Source organism: Convolutriloba macropyga, chromosome 6 (genome assembly GCF_964194025.1).
Source record: "Convolutriloba macropyga chromosome 6, txConMacr16.3, whole genome shotgun sequence".
Classification (NCBI taxonomy): Eukaryota; Metazoa; Xenacoelomorpha; order Acoela; family Convolutidae; genus Convolutriloba; species Convolutriloba macropyga.
This window is the reverse complement of record NC_134473.1, coordinates 21,778,545-21,796,814: the sequence shown is the minus strand read 5'-3', so window position 1 is coordinate 21,796,814 and position 18,270 is coordinate 21,778,545. Positions and strand designations below refer to the sequence as shown.

Below are 18,270 nucleotides of genomic sequence, written 5' to 3'. Positions count from 1 at the left end.
GTTGAACCAATCGACCTACCATCATAGTTGAAGTCATCGTAGATGCGGTAAATACCGATAAAAATTAAATGCGACTTCAATTGATGTTTCACAACTCACCTGATGCAATCTATAATAAAATACTATTTTAAAATTTAATTTGATGATGAGTATATCGACGGAACAGTGAAAATGAAATCAAAAATATAATTTAAAGGTAACAAAACTACAACTATTAATTTGAGGTATAATCTGATAATCTAAACGGCTTCATTCTATGTGATTCTGGTAGCCCCATGTTAAGTTCATCACACATTAAAATCATATGCTCAAAAGTTGTGAGCAGTTTCTTCAAGTCACTCTGTATACTCTCAATTCTCTTCGCTGAAGTGACTGATTTCTGAAATTTCTTCTGACGCTCTGCAATCAAGTTCGATGCATGTTTGCATTTCTGCTCACTTTCTTTGACCTTCAGTCCCAGTTTGTGCTAAAAATGAACAGCAGTCTTACTAAATTATTGCATTTACAATTTGATCTTTTACCTCAAAAACATATACCCACTAATGTCGGAAGAATTGCTCTCGAACGACAGGCGATGCAATTTAATTAACGGGCTGTAGCCTACATAAATTTTTCTTTATGGGTGCAAAAAATAGTTTATCACGCCGGGATCCAAACCATTGACATTCCGCTCCCTCACAAAAAACACTGCCCTCTCGGCTATCAGGCCCTACTTCTTGCTATGCTGCAATCGAGTTTAATTTAGCAACAAGCTTTACTTCGGAGTGAGATCAATAGAGATCACTCAAAAATGAAGAACGAAAGCGTGAAAAAGTCGCGTGAGAAGTCAAAGAATGTTCTAGAAGAAAAGCGCAAAATGGTCCAGCGAAAAATTTTCATTGAAAAAGACCAAAACGTTTACAATAATTGCTACGAACTTCGCTTGAGAGCAATTGAAAAGTAAGTGATTAATGTGTAGCACAACGCAGTTCCCCAAAATCCACAGCGCTAAAAATCTAAGAACAAGGATACACAGAGATATACATATTAAAATGTTTAGTAACTTAACTTCACTCAAAATCAAAAAAAGGATTCGCTCAATTTTCCGAACAAAACGCATCGAATCGTTACCGTCAACTAAAACCAACAAACTGCTTATTTCAAGGACCGGAATATGCAAGAACATATATCACTCTTATGAACTCTGACAACCCAATTTACTGACTTAATGACAGGTTTTTATCGGTTTATCCCCTTTCTTTCAATTTGGCTCTTTAGACCTTGACCGTCACTATATTGTGTAAACCAATGAGTGAAAGAACTCAAAATCCGTTCAGTGAGTGAGGTAAGTTAGAAGTAAAACGTGAGGTAAGTCGTGCCATATTCAAAACAAAAACGTACAAAGTTAAAACAGAAAAGGAGAGCCTAAATAGAAGCCGTTGAGAGGCTGACAATCTTGCTTCAAAACCTCATTCAACTCAGTAAAGTTTGCAAAATCATCCAATTTTCTCAAAAAAGTTCAAATCCGCAATACATCATTGGGTACAACTTTATTGTAAATTTTGCTTACTTTGTGAAGCTAATATTGCCAAAAACAACAAAGCAGTAATCAATTCACCCTAGCAAGCCCGCAAAAGTATTGCAGGAAAATCATTTATAGAATAGGTTTAAACAAAATTAGGATTTTAAAAACCCCAACCTGGGCTCGAAGCCGTGCTCCTCGTTTGAATACCATAGGTCTTACCGCTTACGCCAACAATCCCTATTGTTTGCGTCTATTGCCCTATGTAGATACAACCTTTTGGTCTACCTATTTTTGGCTTTGCTGTGTTGCAAGTTTAAGGAGCGTTAAGACCTGTTCTAAAAACGAACTTCGAAATGGTGGCATACTGCGTCTCAAAACGCATATACACCGTTACGCTGCATTTTTGAGGAGCTTTAAAACATGCGAAAACTAGGATCTTAATCATAGTGACATAGCACTATAAAATCTGAAAACATAAAACAGAATGATAGAAGAAAGGAAGAAACGAATGATTGGATGAAAAGACTACTATTGAGTTTGTGCCAATAAAAAGAAGCAATGTTCGACATTAGGCCGGGCGCGAATCACTGTCCCTGGCTTGAAGGTCATAGGTCTCATATTTTACGCTACCGATGCGTATTGCCTTTGACAATTGCTTGTTCTATAGCAGCAATAATTTGGTCAATGGCTTTAATGGCTCGCATATTTTGGCAAGCTTAATGAGCGGAAAACATGTGCAGATTAGGAGTCAAAATATGACAAAAGAGAGAGATTGGAAAGAAAAGAAAAACGAAAAGGAACGAAAAACAAACATCAACTTCTAAATTGTGATCAGGTAAAATATTCGGCTTTTTCCGCCATTAAAAAGACTCGAACCCCTACCCATCGCTTGAGTCATCGGTCTTATCCTTTACGCTACCACTGCCTATTGCATACGCCTACTGGCCTTTCCAGTGATCAAATTTAGTGACCATTTGTCTCGCTTGTTTTTGCTCTGCGGCAAGATTTATGGGTGAAAAACGACCGTATTAGGAGCTTAAAAATGGTGATATAGCGCGTCTCAAAACGCATGCATTACGTTATGCTACATGTTTAAGGACAGTTAAAACATGTGACAGTTAAAGCATCATAAGGAAATTTTAACGAAACAGGTTAAAAACAAACTAGCAACAAATAATAAGAATAGTTGAGATTACTAAAAAATGAAGAAGTGAAGCGTGAACAAGTCACTTGAAAAGTCACAGAATGTCCTAGAAGAAAAAGCGCAAAAAGAAAAAAAATTGCATAAAAACACATGTACAATAATTGCATCAAACTTTGTTCGATAGAAATAGATAAACAACAGAATAACGACTGACGAACTGAACTCCTAGGACTGACTACTCAAGTCCGACTTGAATTTAATATAATAAGTAATAGATACATGAGAGGGAGAGAATGAAATGCAGAAAGAAAGAGAGAATAAAGAAAAAACGAAAGTAAGATATAAAACATAACAGAATAACGCCGCGCGAATTGCTCTCAAACGACCGGCGAGCGGTTGGCTTTGTCAGTAGCTAGCTACGGTTAAGCGAAGCCAGCTTCAGCTTGATTCGACGGTTCAACTTTAGTTTTCTATCCTTGTTAGTAAACAAATCAAATAAAAAACTGATACTTCAAAAATTTGAAAACTGCAAAATTTAAAAAGGAAATATTCCAGATTTTGCAGTGAAAATGTTCAAAACTACATTTTGTCTTTGGAGTTATGTCAAGTAACTCATCTGCAAGACTTGAAAAGCTTCGTTGACCAGTAACGATCGTTAAACTCAGAAAGGACAAATATATTCAAAAATGTTGCAAACAATCGCAAATCTTAACAAGATCTTGCTAAAATTCAAGATACTACAATCCTCAAAACCATTTCATTGTCTCAGGAGCCTATGAAGTATTCTTATTTCAAGCCTTAAATAGTTTCACTGGCTCAAAAAGATCCATAAAATTGGAACAAAAATTTTCCAAAAATTTGAAAAAATTAAACTTTATCAAAAAATTGATTGAGCTGGAGTCATTGAAATATTGATAACCAGTCCATTAACTCTAACTAAGCAACAGCTTATCATCAAACCATGGAGAGCTCCCTGCAACCCTGTTGCCGGAAAAAAGATTCAAAAACTTGAAATTGCTGATAATAAAATCTTGAAAAACATTCCATTACATCTAGAAGCTATGCAGTAACCTATATTCATACCTTAGAGGACATTAAGTGGCACTTGAGACTGGAGAAAACTAAAAAACGACCTAACATTTTTTAAAAAACAAGCAAAATCTCAAAATATTGCAAGTCTTGCAAAAAAAAGCTTAAACCCATGGTGTTGAAATCATGAGAAACATTCTATCACATTTAAAAACTATACAGTAAATAATTGTCAAATTCTGGAGGAGGTTCCTCGGCTCTTGGGAGGGAGAGACCTAAAAACCGACCTAAAAACCTTATTTAACCACTTAGGAGGTTTTCTAATTCCTGGGTCTGTAGGAACTTGAATAAAGAAAACTAAATTTCAAAAAAATTGAAAAAAATAGCAAGTTTTGTCAAAAAATGCTAAAATTCGTGATGTTAAAAGGTTGAAACCAATCCACTACCACTAGAAACTACACAGTAACCTAGAGAAGGTTCCTTGATAAAAACCTGGAGAAGGTTCCTTGACACCTAGGGCTGAAACAACAAAAAATGACAAATTGTCGAAAAGCTTGATAATTGTTAAAATTAGTGTAAAAATGCGTGTTTTTAGCGATCGGTTGTTCAAACGTAGCCACGGTGGGGGGGGGGCACCGGGGGCCTGATTGATAGGGGGTAGGCAACAGTGGGGTGGGGGCAACAGCGCAGTGGGGGGGTAATAGTGGCGGGGGGTCAACAGTGGGGGTGTCAACCTCTCTTCCGCCCTTCACACCATAAGTATAAGTCTCCAAAACACTTTGAGCTGAAACAGATCTGAAATGATCTAAGAGCACTTAATGACTGCTGGGCGGTACCTACTTATCGCATTTTTGAGGACGAAAAGTTAAAAGCGTCAGACGAAAAATCGGTCTAGCGATAAATTGCATAAAAAACGACCGACGGGACTAATATAACTGCTAAAAACGTTGTTTGAGAGCAATTAATGACTAATAAACGGAAAGAAATGAAGAACGGAGTAAAAAGACAACCAAATTAAAAACTTTTACTCAAGTAAGTTATGCATCCCTTTCAGCCCCTACTAGGGAATGAAACCATGCCACTCGCTTCACAGTCATAGATCTAATCCCTGCCGCTACCGAGGCCTGTTGCTTTTGACTATTGAACTGACTATACACGCAAATTTTTGGTCATTGGCTTCTTGTCCCGATTGTTTTTACTAAGCTGCATTCTTAATGAGCACCAAAACATGTCCAGATCAGGAGCTTAAGCATGTTAGTGTAGGCTGCATGTCACTACCTTGCTATACAAATTCGTTCAAAAAAATTGTTTGGAGAAAAAACCTCATTCAATGCCACACTTGAAATAATCACTCACCAAAAATTTTCCCACTCTTACTTTTCTCACTCACTTAAAAATGCGACATGAACATCAAAAACGCTGAAGTTTTTCAGCACAATACAGTTTTAATCAGCAATTTGACCTGACAAGTTTCACGTGCGGCATACCTAATTTCAATTACATGCCAAAAAAAACTTTTGATTAGAAAGACGCTCCACCAATACTCATTGATTCGTTCAAAAAGACAGCGGAATAATACATTTACAAATCGTCAAGCTTTAAAAAATCGGTATAATTAATAATAGCCAATTAATAAGAAATAAATTTGATTATATTAAAGGTCCATTGCTTTTTTAGTGCAAAATGAAACCCATTAGTCGAACAAAAATTTCAATCCAACTGACAAAAAATAGAGATTTTCAGTAAGTGTCACACCCAGGCTTTAGTGCCTAGTAGAGAAGCAACTTTTCTGAACTCAGATTACAATCAATTCTTATAATCTGTAGATGAGACAAAAATGGCTGTAAACACGATTAGCAACCATATAGGGCGGTCTCAACAGTGGGGGGGGACGGTGGGAGGGGTTTTTTTGTCTGCACGGGGCTTTCACGGCCTGAACGATGCGAAGGGGTGGGGATTTGGGGAGTTCGGTCAACCTCTAAGAACCGCCCCTCACACCATAAGTATAAGTCTCCAAAACAATTTCTTTGAATCGCATACTTGGAGATTAGTGAGCTGAAAGGCTCTAAGAGTACTTAATGCTAGCTGGGCGCTACCTATTTGTCCCATTTTTGAGGACGAAAAGTCACATGGGTGAGACGATAAACCGGTCAAGCAAAGAATCGCATTAAAAAGATCCACAGGACTAATACAATTGCTACAAACTTCGTTTGAGAGCAATTAATAACTAATAAAAGGAAAGATATGAAGAACAGAGGAAAAAGACAACCAAATTAAAAACTTTTACTCAAGTAAATTATGCATCCCTTTCCGCCCCTACTAGGGATTGAAACCATGCCATTCGCATCACAGTCATAGATCTAATCCCTTGCGCTACCGAGGCCTGTTGCTTTTGACTATTGAACTGACTATACACGCAAATTTTTGGTCATTGTCTTCTTGTCCCGATTGTTTTTACTAAGCTGCATTCTTAATGAGCACCAAAACATGTCCAGATCAGGAGCTTAAGCATGTTGGTGTAGGCTGCATGTCACTACCTTGCTATACAAATTCATTCAAAAAAATTGTTTGGAGAAAAAACCTCATTCAATGCCACACTTGAAATAATCACTCACCAAAAATTTTCCCACTCTTACTTTTCTCACTCACTTAAAAATGCGACATGAACATCAAAAACGCTGAAGTTTTTCAGCACAATACAATTTTAATCAGCAATTTGACCTGACAAGTTTCACGTGCGGCATACCTAATTTCAATTACATGCCAAAAAAAATTTGATTAGAAAGACGCTCCGCCAATACTCATTGATTCGTTCAAAAAGACAGCGGAATAATACATTTACAAATCGTCAAGCTTTAAAAAATCGGTATAATTAATAATAGCCAATTAATAAGAAATAAATTTGTTTATATTAAAGGTCCATTGCTTTTTTAGTGCAAAATGAAACCCATTAGTCGAACAAAAATTTCAATCCAATTGACAAAAAATAGATATTTTTAGTAAGTGTCTCAACCAGGCTGTAGTGCCTAGTAGAGAAGCAACTTTTCTGAACTCAGATTACAATCAATTCTTATAATCTGTAGATGAGACAAAAATGGCTGTAAACACGATTAGCAACCATATAGGGGGGTCTCAACAGTGGGGGGGGGACGGTGGGAGGGGTTTTTTTGTCTGCACGGGGCTTTCACGGCCTGAACGATGCGAAGGGAATGGGATTTGGTAGGTTCGGTCAACCTCTAAGAACCGCCCCTCACACCATAAGTATAAGTCTCCAAAACAATTTCTTTGAATCGCATACTTGGAGATTAGTGAGCTGAAAGGCTCTAAGAGTACTTGATGCTTGCTGGGCGCTACCTATTTATCCCATTTTTGAGGACCAAAAGTCACATGGGTAAGACGATAAACCGGTCAAGCAAAAAATTGCATTAAAAAGATCGACAGGACTAATACAATTGCTACAAACTTCGTTTGAGAGCAATTAATAACTAATAAAAGGAAAGATATGAAGAACGGAGGAAAAATACAACCAAATTAAAAACTATTACTCAAGTAAATTTTGCATCCCTTTCCGCCCCTACTAGGGATTGAAACCATGCCACTCGCATCACAGTCATAGATCTAATCCCTTGCGCTACCGAGGCCTGTTGCTTTTGACTATTGAACTGACTATACACGCAAATTTTTGGTCATTGGCTTCTTTTCCCGATTGTTTTTACTAAGCTGCATTCTTCATGAGCACTAAAACATGTCCAGATCAGGAGCTTAAGCATGTTGGTGTAGGCTGCATGTCACTACCTTGCTATACAAATTCGTTCAAAAAAAATGTTTGGAAAAAAACCTCATTCAATGCCACACTTGAAATAATCACTCACCAAAAATTTTCCCACTCTTACTTTTCTCACTCACTTAAAAATGCGACATGAACATCAAAAACGCTGAAGTTTTTCAGCACAATACATTCAATTTTAATCAGCAATTTGACCTGACAAGTTTCACGTGCGGCATACCTAATTTCAATTACAGGCAAAAAAAACTTTTGATTAGAAAGACGCTCCGCCAATACTCATTGTTTCGTTCAAAAAGACAGCGGAATAATACATTTACAAATCGTCAAGCTTTAAAAAATCGGTATAATTAATAATAGCCAAATAATAAGAAATAAATTTGTTTATATTAAAGGTCCATTGCTTTTTTAGTGCAAAATGAAACCCATTAGTCGAACAAAAATTTCAATCCAATTGACAAAAAATAGAGATTTTCAGTAAGTGTCTCACCCAGGCTTTAGGGCCTAGTAGAGAAGCAACTTTTCTGAACTCAGATTACAATCAATTCTTATAATCTGTAGATGAGACAAAAATGGCTGTAAATACGATTAGCAACCATATAGGGGGGTTTCAACAGTGGGGGGACGCTGGGAGGGGTTTTTTGTCTTCACGGGGCTTTCACGGCCTGAACGATGCGAAGGGGTGGGGATTTGGGGAGTTCGGTCAACCTCTAAGAACCGCCCCTCACACCATAAGTATAAGTCTCCAAAACAATTTCTTTGAATCGCATACTTGGAGATTAGTGAGCTGAAAGGCTCTAAGAGTACTTAATGCTAGCTGGGCGCTACCTATTTATCCCATTTTTGAGGACAAAAAGTCACATGGGTGAGACGATAAACCGGTCAAACAAAAAATCGCATTGAAAAAGATCGACAGGACTAATACAATTGCTACAACCTTCGTTTGAGAGCAATTAATAACTAATAAAAGGAAAGATATGAAGAACTGAGGAAAAAGACAACCAAATCAAATTTTCTTTACCCAAGTACATCATGCATCCCTTTCCGCCACTACTAGGGCTTGAAACCATGCCACTCGCTTTACAGTCATAGATCTAATCCCTTGCGCTACCGAGGCCTATTGCTTTGGACTATTGAACTAACAACACACGCAAATTTTTTGTCATTGGCTTTTTGTCCCGCTTGTTTTTGCTAAGCTGCGTTCTTAATGAGCACAAAAACATGTGCAGATCAGGAGCCTAAGCATGGTGGTGTAGGCTGCCTGTCAAGGGACCGTGAAAACATGTGAAGATAGGAGCGCTGTTAACCATTGCACTCAAGTGTGACTTAAATTTAACATAATAGCTACCGAGAACTCAGGAACTACCTTAGCATACAATTTGGTTGAAAAAAATGGATTTGAAGCAAAACCTCATTCAATGCCACACTTGCATTAATCACTCACCAAAATTTTTCCCACTCTTACTTTTCTCTCTCTCACTTAAAAATGCGAAGAACATAAAAAAAGCTGAAGTTTTTCAGCTGAATACATTCAATTTTAATCAGCAATTTGACCTGACAATTTTTACGTGCGGCATACCCAATTTCAAATACATGCCAACAAAACTTTTGATTAGAAAGACGCTCCGCAACCCTTTTGAACTCGATTACAATCAATTGCAATGCTCTGTAGATGAGACAAAAATGACTGTAAATACGATTAGCAACAATATAGGGGTGCAACAGTGGGGGGGGGGGGTGGATGGTGGGTGAGGTTTTTTGTCTGCACGGGGCTTTCACGGCCTGAACGATGCGAAGGGGTGGGGATTCAGGGGGTGGGGTCACCCTCTAAGAACCAGCCTTCACACCATAAGTATAAGTCTCCAAAACAATTTCTGTGTATCGCATACTTGGAGATTAGTGAGCTGAAAGGCTCTAAGAGAACTTAATGCTTGCTGGGCGCTACCTATTTATCCCATTTTTGAGGAACAAAAGTCACATGGGCGAGACGATAAGCCGGTCAAGCAAAGAATCGCATTAAAAAAGATCGACAGGACTAACACAATTGCTACAAACTTCGTTTGAGAGCAATTAATAACTAATAAAAGGAAAGATATGAAGAACGGAGGAAAAAGAGAACCAAATCAAATTTTCTTTACCCAAGTACATCATGCATCCCTTTCCGCCACTACTAGGGCTTGAAACCATGCCACTCGCTTCACAGTCATAGATCTAATCCCTTGCGCTACCGAAGCCTGTTGCTTTTGGACTATTGAACTGACTACACACGCAAATTTTTTGTCATTGGCTTTTTGTCCCGCTTGTTTTTGCTAAGCTGCGTTCTTAATGAGCACAAAAACATGTGCAGATCAGGAGCCTAAGCATGGTGGTGTAGGCTGCCTGTCAAGGGACCGTGAAAACATGTGAAGATAGGAGCGCTGTTAACCATTGCACTCAAGTGTGACTTAAATTTAACATAATAGCTACCGAGAACTCAGGAACTACCTTAGCATACAATTTGGTTGAAAAAAATGGTTTTGAAGCAAAACCACATTCAATGCCACACTTGCATTAATCACTCACCAAAATTTTTCCCACTCTTACTTTTCTCTCTCTCACTTAAAAATGCGAAGAACATAAAAAACGCTGAAGTTTTTCAGCTGAATACATTCAATTTTAATCAGCAATTTGACCTGCCAATTTTTACGTGCGGCATACCCAATTTCAAATACATGCCAACAAAACTTTTGATTAGAAAGACGCTCCGCAACCCTTTTGAACTCGATTACAATCAATTGCAATGCTCTGTAGATGAGACAAAAATGGCTGTAAATACGATTAGCAACAATATAGGGGGGGGGGCAACAGTGGGGGGCGGGGGTGGATGGTGGGAGAGGTTTTTTGTCTGCACGGGGCTTTCACGGCCTGAACGATGCGAAGGAGTGGGGATTCAGGGGGTGGGGTCACCCTCTAAGAACCAACCTTCACACCATAAGTATAAGTCTCCAAAACAATTTCTGTGTATCGCATACTTGGAGATTAGTGAGCTGAAAGGCTCTAAGAGAACTTAATGCTTGCTGGGCGCTACCTATTTATCCCATTTTTGAGGAACAAAAGTCACATGGGCGAGACGATAAGCCGGTCAAGCAAAGAATCGCATTAAAAAAGATCGACAGGACTAACACAATTGCTACAAACTTCGTTTGAGAGCAATTAATAACTAATAAAAGGAAAGATATGAAGAACGGAGGAAAAAGAGAACCAAATCAAATTTTCTTTACCCAAGTACATCATGCATCCCTTTCCGCCACTACTAGGGCTTGAAACCATGCCACTCGCTTCACAGTCATAGATCTAATCCCTTGCGCTACCGAAGCCTGTTGCTTTTGGACTATTGAACTGACTACACACGCAAATTTTTTGTCATTGGCTTTTTGTCCCGCTTGTTTTTGCTAAGCTGCGTTCTTAATGAGCACAAAAACATGTGCAGATCAGGAGCCTAAGCATGGTGGTGTAGGCTGCCTGTCAAGGGACCGTGAAAACATGTGAAGATAGGAGCGCTGTTAACCATTGCACTCAAGTGTGACTTAAATTTAACATAATAGCTACCGAGAACTCAGGAACTACCTTAGCATACAATTTGGTTGAAAAAAATGGTTTTGAAGCAAAACCACATTCAATGCCACACTTGCATTAATCACTCACCAAAATTTTTCCCACTCTTACTTTTCTCTCTCTCACTTAAAAATGCGAAGAACATAAAAAACGCTGAAGTTTTTCAGCTGAATACATTCAATTTTAATCAGCAATTTGACCTGACAATTTTTACGTGCGGCATACCCAATTTCAAATACATGCCAACAAAACTTTTGATTAGAAAGACGCTCCGCAACCCTTTTGAACTCGATTACAATCAATTGCAATGCTCTGTAGATGAGACAAAAATGGCTGTAAATACGATTAGCAACAATATAGGGGGGGGGGGCAACAGTGGGGGGCGGGGGTGGATGGTGGGAGAGGTTTTTTGTCTGCACGGGGCTTTCACGGCCTGAACGATGCGAAGGAGTGGGGATTCAGGGGGTGGGGTCACCCTCTAAGAACCAACCTTCACACCATAAGTATAAGTCTCCAAAACAATTTCTGTGAATCGCATACTTGGAGATTAGTGAGCTGAAAGGCTCTAAGAGAACTTAATGCTTGCTGGGCGCTACCTATTTATCCCATTTTTGAGGACCAAAAGTCACATGGGCGAGACGATAAGCCGGTCAAGCAAAGAATCGCATTAAAAAAGATCGACAGGACTAACACAATTGCTACAAACTTCGTTTGAGAGCAATTAATAACTAATAAAAGGAAAGATATGAAGAACGGAGGAAAAAGACAACCAAATCAAATTTTCTTTACCCAAGTACATCATGCATCCCTTTCCGCCACTACTAGGGCTTGAAACCATGCCACTCGCTTCACAGTCATAGATCTAATCCCTTGCGCTACCGAGGCCTGTTGCTTTTGACTATTGAACTGACTACACACGCAAATTTTTTGTCATTGGCTTTTTGTCCCGGTTGTTTTTGCTGAGCTGCGTTCTTAAGGAGCACAAAAACATGTGCAGATCAGGAGCCTAAGTAAGGTGGTGTAGGCTGCCTGTCAAGGGACCGTGAAAACATGTGAAGATAGGAGCGCTGTTAACCATTGCACTCAAGTGTCACTTAAATTTAACATAATAGCTACCGAGAACTCAGGAACTACCTTAGCATACAATTTGGTTGAAAAAAAAATGGTTTTGAAGCAAAACCTCATTCAATGCCACACTTGCATTAATCACTCACCAAAATTTTTCCCACTCTTACTTTTCTCTCTCTCACTTAAAAATGCGAAGAACATAAAAAACGCTGAAGTTTTTCAGCTGAATACATTCAATTTTAATCAGCAATTTGACCTGACAATTTTTACGTGCGGCATACCCAATTTCAAATACATGCCAACAAAACTTTTGATTAGAAAGACGCTCCGCAACCCTTTTGAACTCGATTACAATCAATTGCAATGCTCTGTAGATGAGACAAAAATGGCTGTAAATACGATTAGCAACAATATAGGGGGGGGGGCAACAGTGGGGGGGGGGGGGGGGTGGATGGTGGGAGAGGTTTTTTGTCTGCACGGGGCTTTCACGGCCTGAACGATGCGAAGGGGTGGGGATTCAGGGGGTGGGGTCACCCTCTAAGAACCACCCTTCACACCATAAGTATAAGTCTCCAAAACAATTTCTGTGAATCGCATACTTGGAGATAAGTGAGCTGAAAGGCTCTAAGAGAACTTAATGCTTGCTGGGCGCTACCTATTTATCCCATTTTTGAGGACCAAAAGTCACATGGGCGAGACGATAAGCCGGTCAAGCAAAGAATCGCATTAAAAAAGATCGACAGGACTAATACAATTGCTACAAACTTCGTTTGAGAGCAATTAATAACTAATAAAAGGAAAGATATGAAGAACGGAGGGAAAAGACAACCAAATCAAATTTTCTTTACCCAAGTACATCATGCATCCCTTTCCGCCACTACTAGGGCTTGAAACCATGCCACTCGCTTCACAGTCATAGATCTAATTCCTTGCGCTACCGAGGCCTGTTGCTTTGACTATTGAACTGACTACACACGCAAATTTTTTGTCATTGGCTTTTTGTCCCACTTGTTTTTGCTAAGCTGCGTTCTTAATGAGCACAAAAACATGTGCAGATTAGGAGCCTAAGCAAGGTGGTGTAGGCTGCCTCTCAAGGGACCGTGAAAACATGTGAAGATAGAAGCGCTGTTAACCATTGCACTCAAGTGTGACTTAAATTTAACATAATAGCTACCGAGAACTCAGGAACTACCATAGCATGCAATTTGATTTAAAAAAATGGTTTTGAAGCAAAACCTCATTCAATGCCACATTTGCATTAATCACTCACCAAAATTTTTCCCACTTACTTTCTCTCACTTAAAAATGCGACGAACATAAAAAACGCTGAAGTTTTTCAGCTGAATACATTCAATTTTGTTCGGTAATTTGACCTGACAATTTTCACGTGCGGCATACCCAATTTCAAATACATGCCAACAAAACTTTTGATTAGAAAGACGCTCCGCAACCCTTTTGAACTCAGATTACAATCAATTCTAATTATCTGTAGATGAGACAAAAATGGCTGTAAATCGTAGTAGTAGTAGTTGGGATTCGGCCAGGAGATATCTTCATCTGCTGGCACGGGGATCGTCTCCCTTTTTCTTTCGTGATGGTGAATGATGGCAAATTACACTCTCCACGTCGCACTGACAAGTTCGTTGTAAAATGCGTTGAAGACAGTCCAGAGAACACGTAGTAGTCGTTGTTTTAGGCCAGTGGGGTTATTGATGTCGATCGTTACAGTCTTTTGATGAGGGCACCGGTACGGAAGAAAAAGCTCTGCTCGCTTTGGCTTTTACGTGGTTTGCGGTGGTCAAATCGAACGTCGTGTGAAGATCGGATGTCACGAGTGCAATTCCTCAAACAAAGGTATGGATTAAAATCGATATCAAAATATCCCGTCATACATTTGGATAGAGTGAGCAGATCTTGTAATTGCAAGTATAATGACAGTGGAAGTAATCCAGCTTTTAACAGGAGCACTTTGTAAGTACGGTTTCGGTCCGAGCAAACCAATTTAAGAGCCCGTTTCTTGACATTTTCTAATGATTACAAATTGTCGATATTGAAATACCAGCAACTACTGCCGCAAATAAGAACAGGGATTATCATGGATTTGAAAATATTCAATTTTACAGACATGGTCAGAAGGGGCGAGCTCCTTTTCAACAGGCATAAAAACCTATCGCTTTATTACATGCTGCTCTAATGTGATCAGCCCATTTAAGATCTTGGGATATCAACAAACGCAAGTCTTTTCGTACAATGTTTTTGTATCTCGTTGCCTGAAAAGAAAAACGCCTTGGTGGTTTTGCCGAAGTCAAGATGGGTGCATTTCTCAACGTTAAGTGGTAGTTTGTTATGATCACTCCACTTTTTAATTCTTGATAAGTCCAGCTGAAAGAGCAATGAGGAGCTGTTGATTGAGATGAATTTCGCATCGTCGGTGCATAGCAGGGGTTGGCAATTCTTGCAGTTGAGAGGCAAATCATTTATATAAAGAAGAAAGAGAAGGCTGGCGAGGATTGAGCCTTGTGGGACCCCACTGGTAATTGGAATTTCTTCGGAAAAGGTTCCGTTGATTCGCACACGTTGAGTTCTGTTCGCTAAGTATGATTGCAGCAATTTAAAAACTGCCACGAATCCCAATTTTATATAGTTTCTGTAACAAAATCCCGTGATCGACATTGTCGAAAGCTTTTTCGTAGTCAGTGTAAATGACGTCAATTTCGTCGTCAGAATCTAGGGAATTGTAGATTTTCTCAAGGTATATTAATAGTTGAGTGATACAAGAGCGTTGCTTCCGGAATCCGAATTGAGAATCACTGAAATAGGGTGATGTGTATCTATTAAGAGAATCAAACAAAGTTTTCTCGAAAATTTTCGAGATAATACAAAGGAGTGATATTTGCCTGTAGTTTTCTAAATTCGCTTTAGAACCTTTTTTAAAAGTTAGACTGACAATAGAGCTTTTCCAGCATACAGGAAAAACACCCGTTTGCTTTATTTTGTAGAACACTGATGCCATGGACTTGCTGATAGTTTTGGCACATATTTTAAAAAGGATTGGAGGTATCCCGTCTGGGCCCACGGCTTTCGTAGCATCAAGAATTTCACATATAGAACGAATTTTACTTTGAGATACGTCAAAATCAAGCAAGGGGTTTTCAACTTCGACCTCTTCCACGGGTACAAAATCGCTAGATACAGTAAATATAGATGCAAAGAATTTGGAGAACATACGACATTGTGACTTCGAATCAGTGGCAATTTCATTTATATAAGAGACAGAAGCAGGAATACATGTTGACTTGAAAGTTCAAAAGTATTTGAAAAGCTTGCTTGTAGATCTTGTATTTGCTAGCCGACTTTCAAAGTTAGCACAGTCTTGTTCGATACTTCGTTCGCAAGATCTTTGCATCAATTTAATCTTCTCGTAGTTAACAGGCTGATTACGTTTTACAGTAAAAAGTTTTTTGATCAGGTTCGAAGTAGTTTGGGTTATCCAAGGTGATAATTGAGATCTGTGCCTTTTTCTCCGTGGAACTGTCTGGAATATGAATAATTTTATCCAATTATACCATTGTTCAATAAGAACATTTACGTTGCTCCAACAAATTCCTGAGAATGGTTTAGTTACTATGAGGGCATTGAGTTTATCAAAATCGGCGTTGCAATAACTAAAGCAGCATTTGGTTTTCCAGGTCGCATGTATAATGACTTAAAATTGGGAATTGATAGTTGAGTTAAAATACTGAAATGATTAGACAGCAAGTTAACCTATTCATCACCGATCTTGCAGGAGGATACATCGAGGTCTTTGCTGATAAAAATAAGATCTAGGATACCCAATGCTGTAGTAGGAAAGTCGATAATCTGTATCAAATCGTTATCCATCATGAGATCAATAAAAGCTTGGTTGTCTGGAGTAGCGGAGGAGTAGCTTTTCCAATCAATTTCAGGTAAAATATGTCAGCTTTTCCAAAATGTCAGGTCTTCAAGCAAAATATTCAAAGATGATTGTGCCATGAAATAAGGGCTACCATTGGGCGGATTGTATCAGCAGACTATCAGAACACGGTGTTCTCCCATTGTGACTATACAAGCTACGAGCATTCTGATACCAGATCAGAACGTACGCCAATCAAAACACCTCCATGTTTTGATATCCCGTGACTGGGGTCTCTTTCTGATCGATAAGCTGTGAAGCTTGGTAGAAATAGTTCCCTGTCTAGAATATTGCTGTAAAGCCAAGTTTCTGTAATCATAAAGAAAGTGAGTGAAAGTAGATTTATGTGGTTAGCAAATGTAGTCCTTTTCTCACGACTCAATAGGCTGCGAATGTTAAATGCGAGGAATGTTATATTGTCTGACTTTAGATTATTTAGTCATAGGGCGTGGGAATCGTTTTTTGTCGAGATTTCGTTACCGTTGTAGAATAACTTCAGATTTATAATTTTGAATTTTGTCTTGTCGTAATTCTCTTCGGCGATCAATTTCCACCTTTTTGTGAGACAATCTTTTTTCTTCTGTTGCTCTTCTGTCGACAGGGAGCGATTCACAAAGATGTTTGTGTTGTTTTCCTCGTTGTGTCGTTTCAATCGATAGGTGCGTGCTAAAATTTTTCGAACGACCCAAGGATTATTGAATGTAACTAGTAAAGATCGTGGTTTGTTGTTGTCGGCATTTAATTTCCCTAGGCGACGAATATTTGTTACGCAGGAATCATCTTCATCTAGGCAATTGAGTATGAAAGCTACATTTCTAATTTCATGTGTCACAATATCATCTGATTTAGTCTCTTTACTCGAGTCGGGATTAGTAAAATCACTTACTCCAGATATAGTAATTTCCATACCCAATTTGTCATTCATATCAGTGTTTAACTGATTACCTGAATTTTTGTCTGGGGCTAAAGGTAAGGAAGGTGACTTAGCTTTTAACTCGACAATTGCAGTCTTTATCTCGGCAAGGCCCGCTTCCACGTCTGCTCGAAATTCAGCGTCTGATGTGTTCTTCAGTTTTGTCAGTTTCTTCATAGTCCTGCTGCATAGCTCACAAAACCAGAAGACGCCTTCTAGTTCAAGGATGTTCAGTGCTTGGTCAGGTATTTTTGTACAACTCACATGAATCCAGCATCCACACTTGTCACAAAGAATTGAGTTTTCAGTCTCATTAACGTCTGTCGAACATTTGGAGCACTGAGGAGGTCCACTTTCACTGATCCCCCTGGTAGTGCTCGTTGCTCGAGCATACATTTATATGAAACTATTTAATACGATTAGCAACCATATGGGGGGGGGGGGGCAACAGTGGGGGAAGGGACGGTGGGAGAGGTTTTTTGTATTCACGGGGCTTTCACGGCCTGAACGATGCGAAGGGGTGGGGATTTGGGGGGTGGGGTCAACCTCTAAGAACCGCCCTTCACACGATAAGTATAAGTCTCCAAAACAATTTCTGTGAATCGCATATTTGGAGATTAGTGAGCTGAAAGGCTCTAAGAGAACTAAATGCCTGCTGGGCGCTACCTATTTATCCCATTTTTGAGGACGAAAAGTCACATGGGTGAGACGATAAATCGGTCAAGCAAAAAATCGCATTAAAAAAGACCGACAGGACTAATATAATTGCTACAAACTTCGGCTGAGAGCAATTAAATATGGTTATTGTACTACTCGAGGCAATCTTATAGACACAGAACGTTTCTTACTTGATAGGATAGAAGAACTGAATCACACTCGTTCAAATGTATGCTGCATCTGTTGACAACTTTAGCTAAATTGATCGGGTTTATACGGTCCATATGTTTCAATTTCGCTTCTTCAACTATATGTGTTCTCAATATTGGTTCAAATGTGGGCAAACTTGATATGCGTTCGTAGTCCTCATCATTGTCAACTGTAGCTCCTCCACTGGGCAAATTCACTACTGTGATGCCACTAGATGCAGCTAAGTTATCTGAGCTCTGTTCTGCTCCCATCACATGAAACTCATTTTTCTTAAAATTTAATCAGCATATAAAATTTCCGATAAATGCTTAATATACAGTAGCAAAACTAATGGTTGCGATAACTATGCTAAAACTAAATAAATTCATATCGTGAATACGGCAACTGATGAAAGACGAGGAGCATTTCTACTTGGAGGAGCAATTCCAGTAAT

General features: G+C 39.0%; 1 protein-coding gene across 1 annotated transcript; it reads right to left on the bottom strand.

Annotated features, from left to right (window-relative positions):
* Positions 1-120: 120 nt before the first annotated feature.
* Positions 121-18,102, bottom strand: LOC142340860 (BLOC-1-related complex subunit 5-like). The gene is made up of 2 exons (XM_075391605.1): positions 17,819-18,102; positions 121-466 (listed from the first exon to the last, which is right to left on the bottom strand). The coding sequence occupies exons 1-2, from the start codon at positions 18,086-18,088 to the stop codon at positions 215-217; spliced, it is 522 nt and encodes a 173-aa protein (XP_075247720.1). The 5' UTR covers positions 18,089-18,102; the 3' UTR covers positions 121-214.
* Positions 18,103-18,270: the final 168 nt, after the last annotated feature.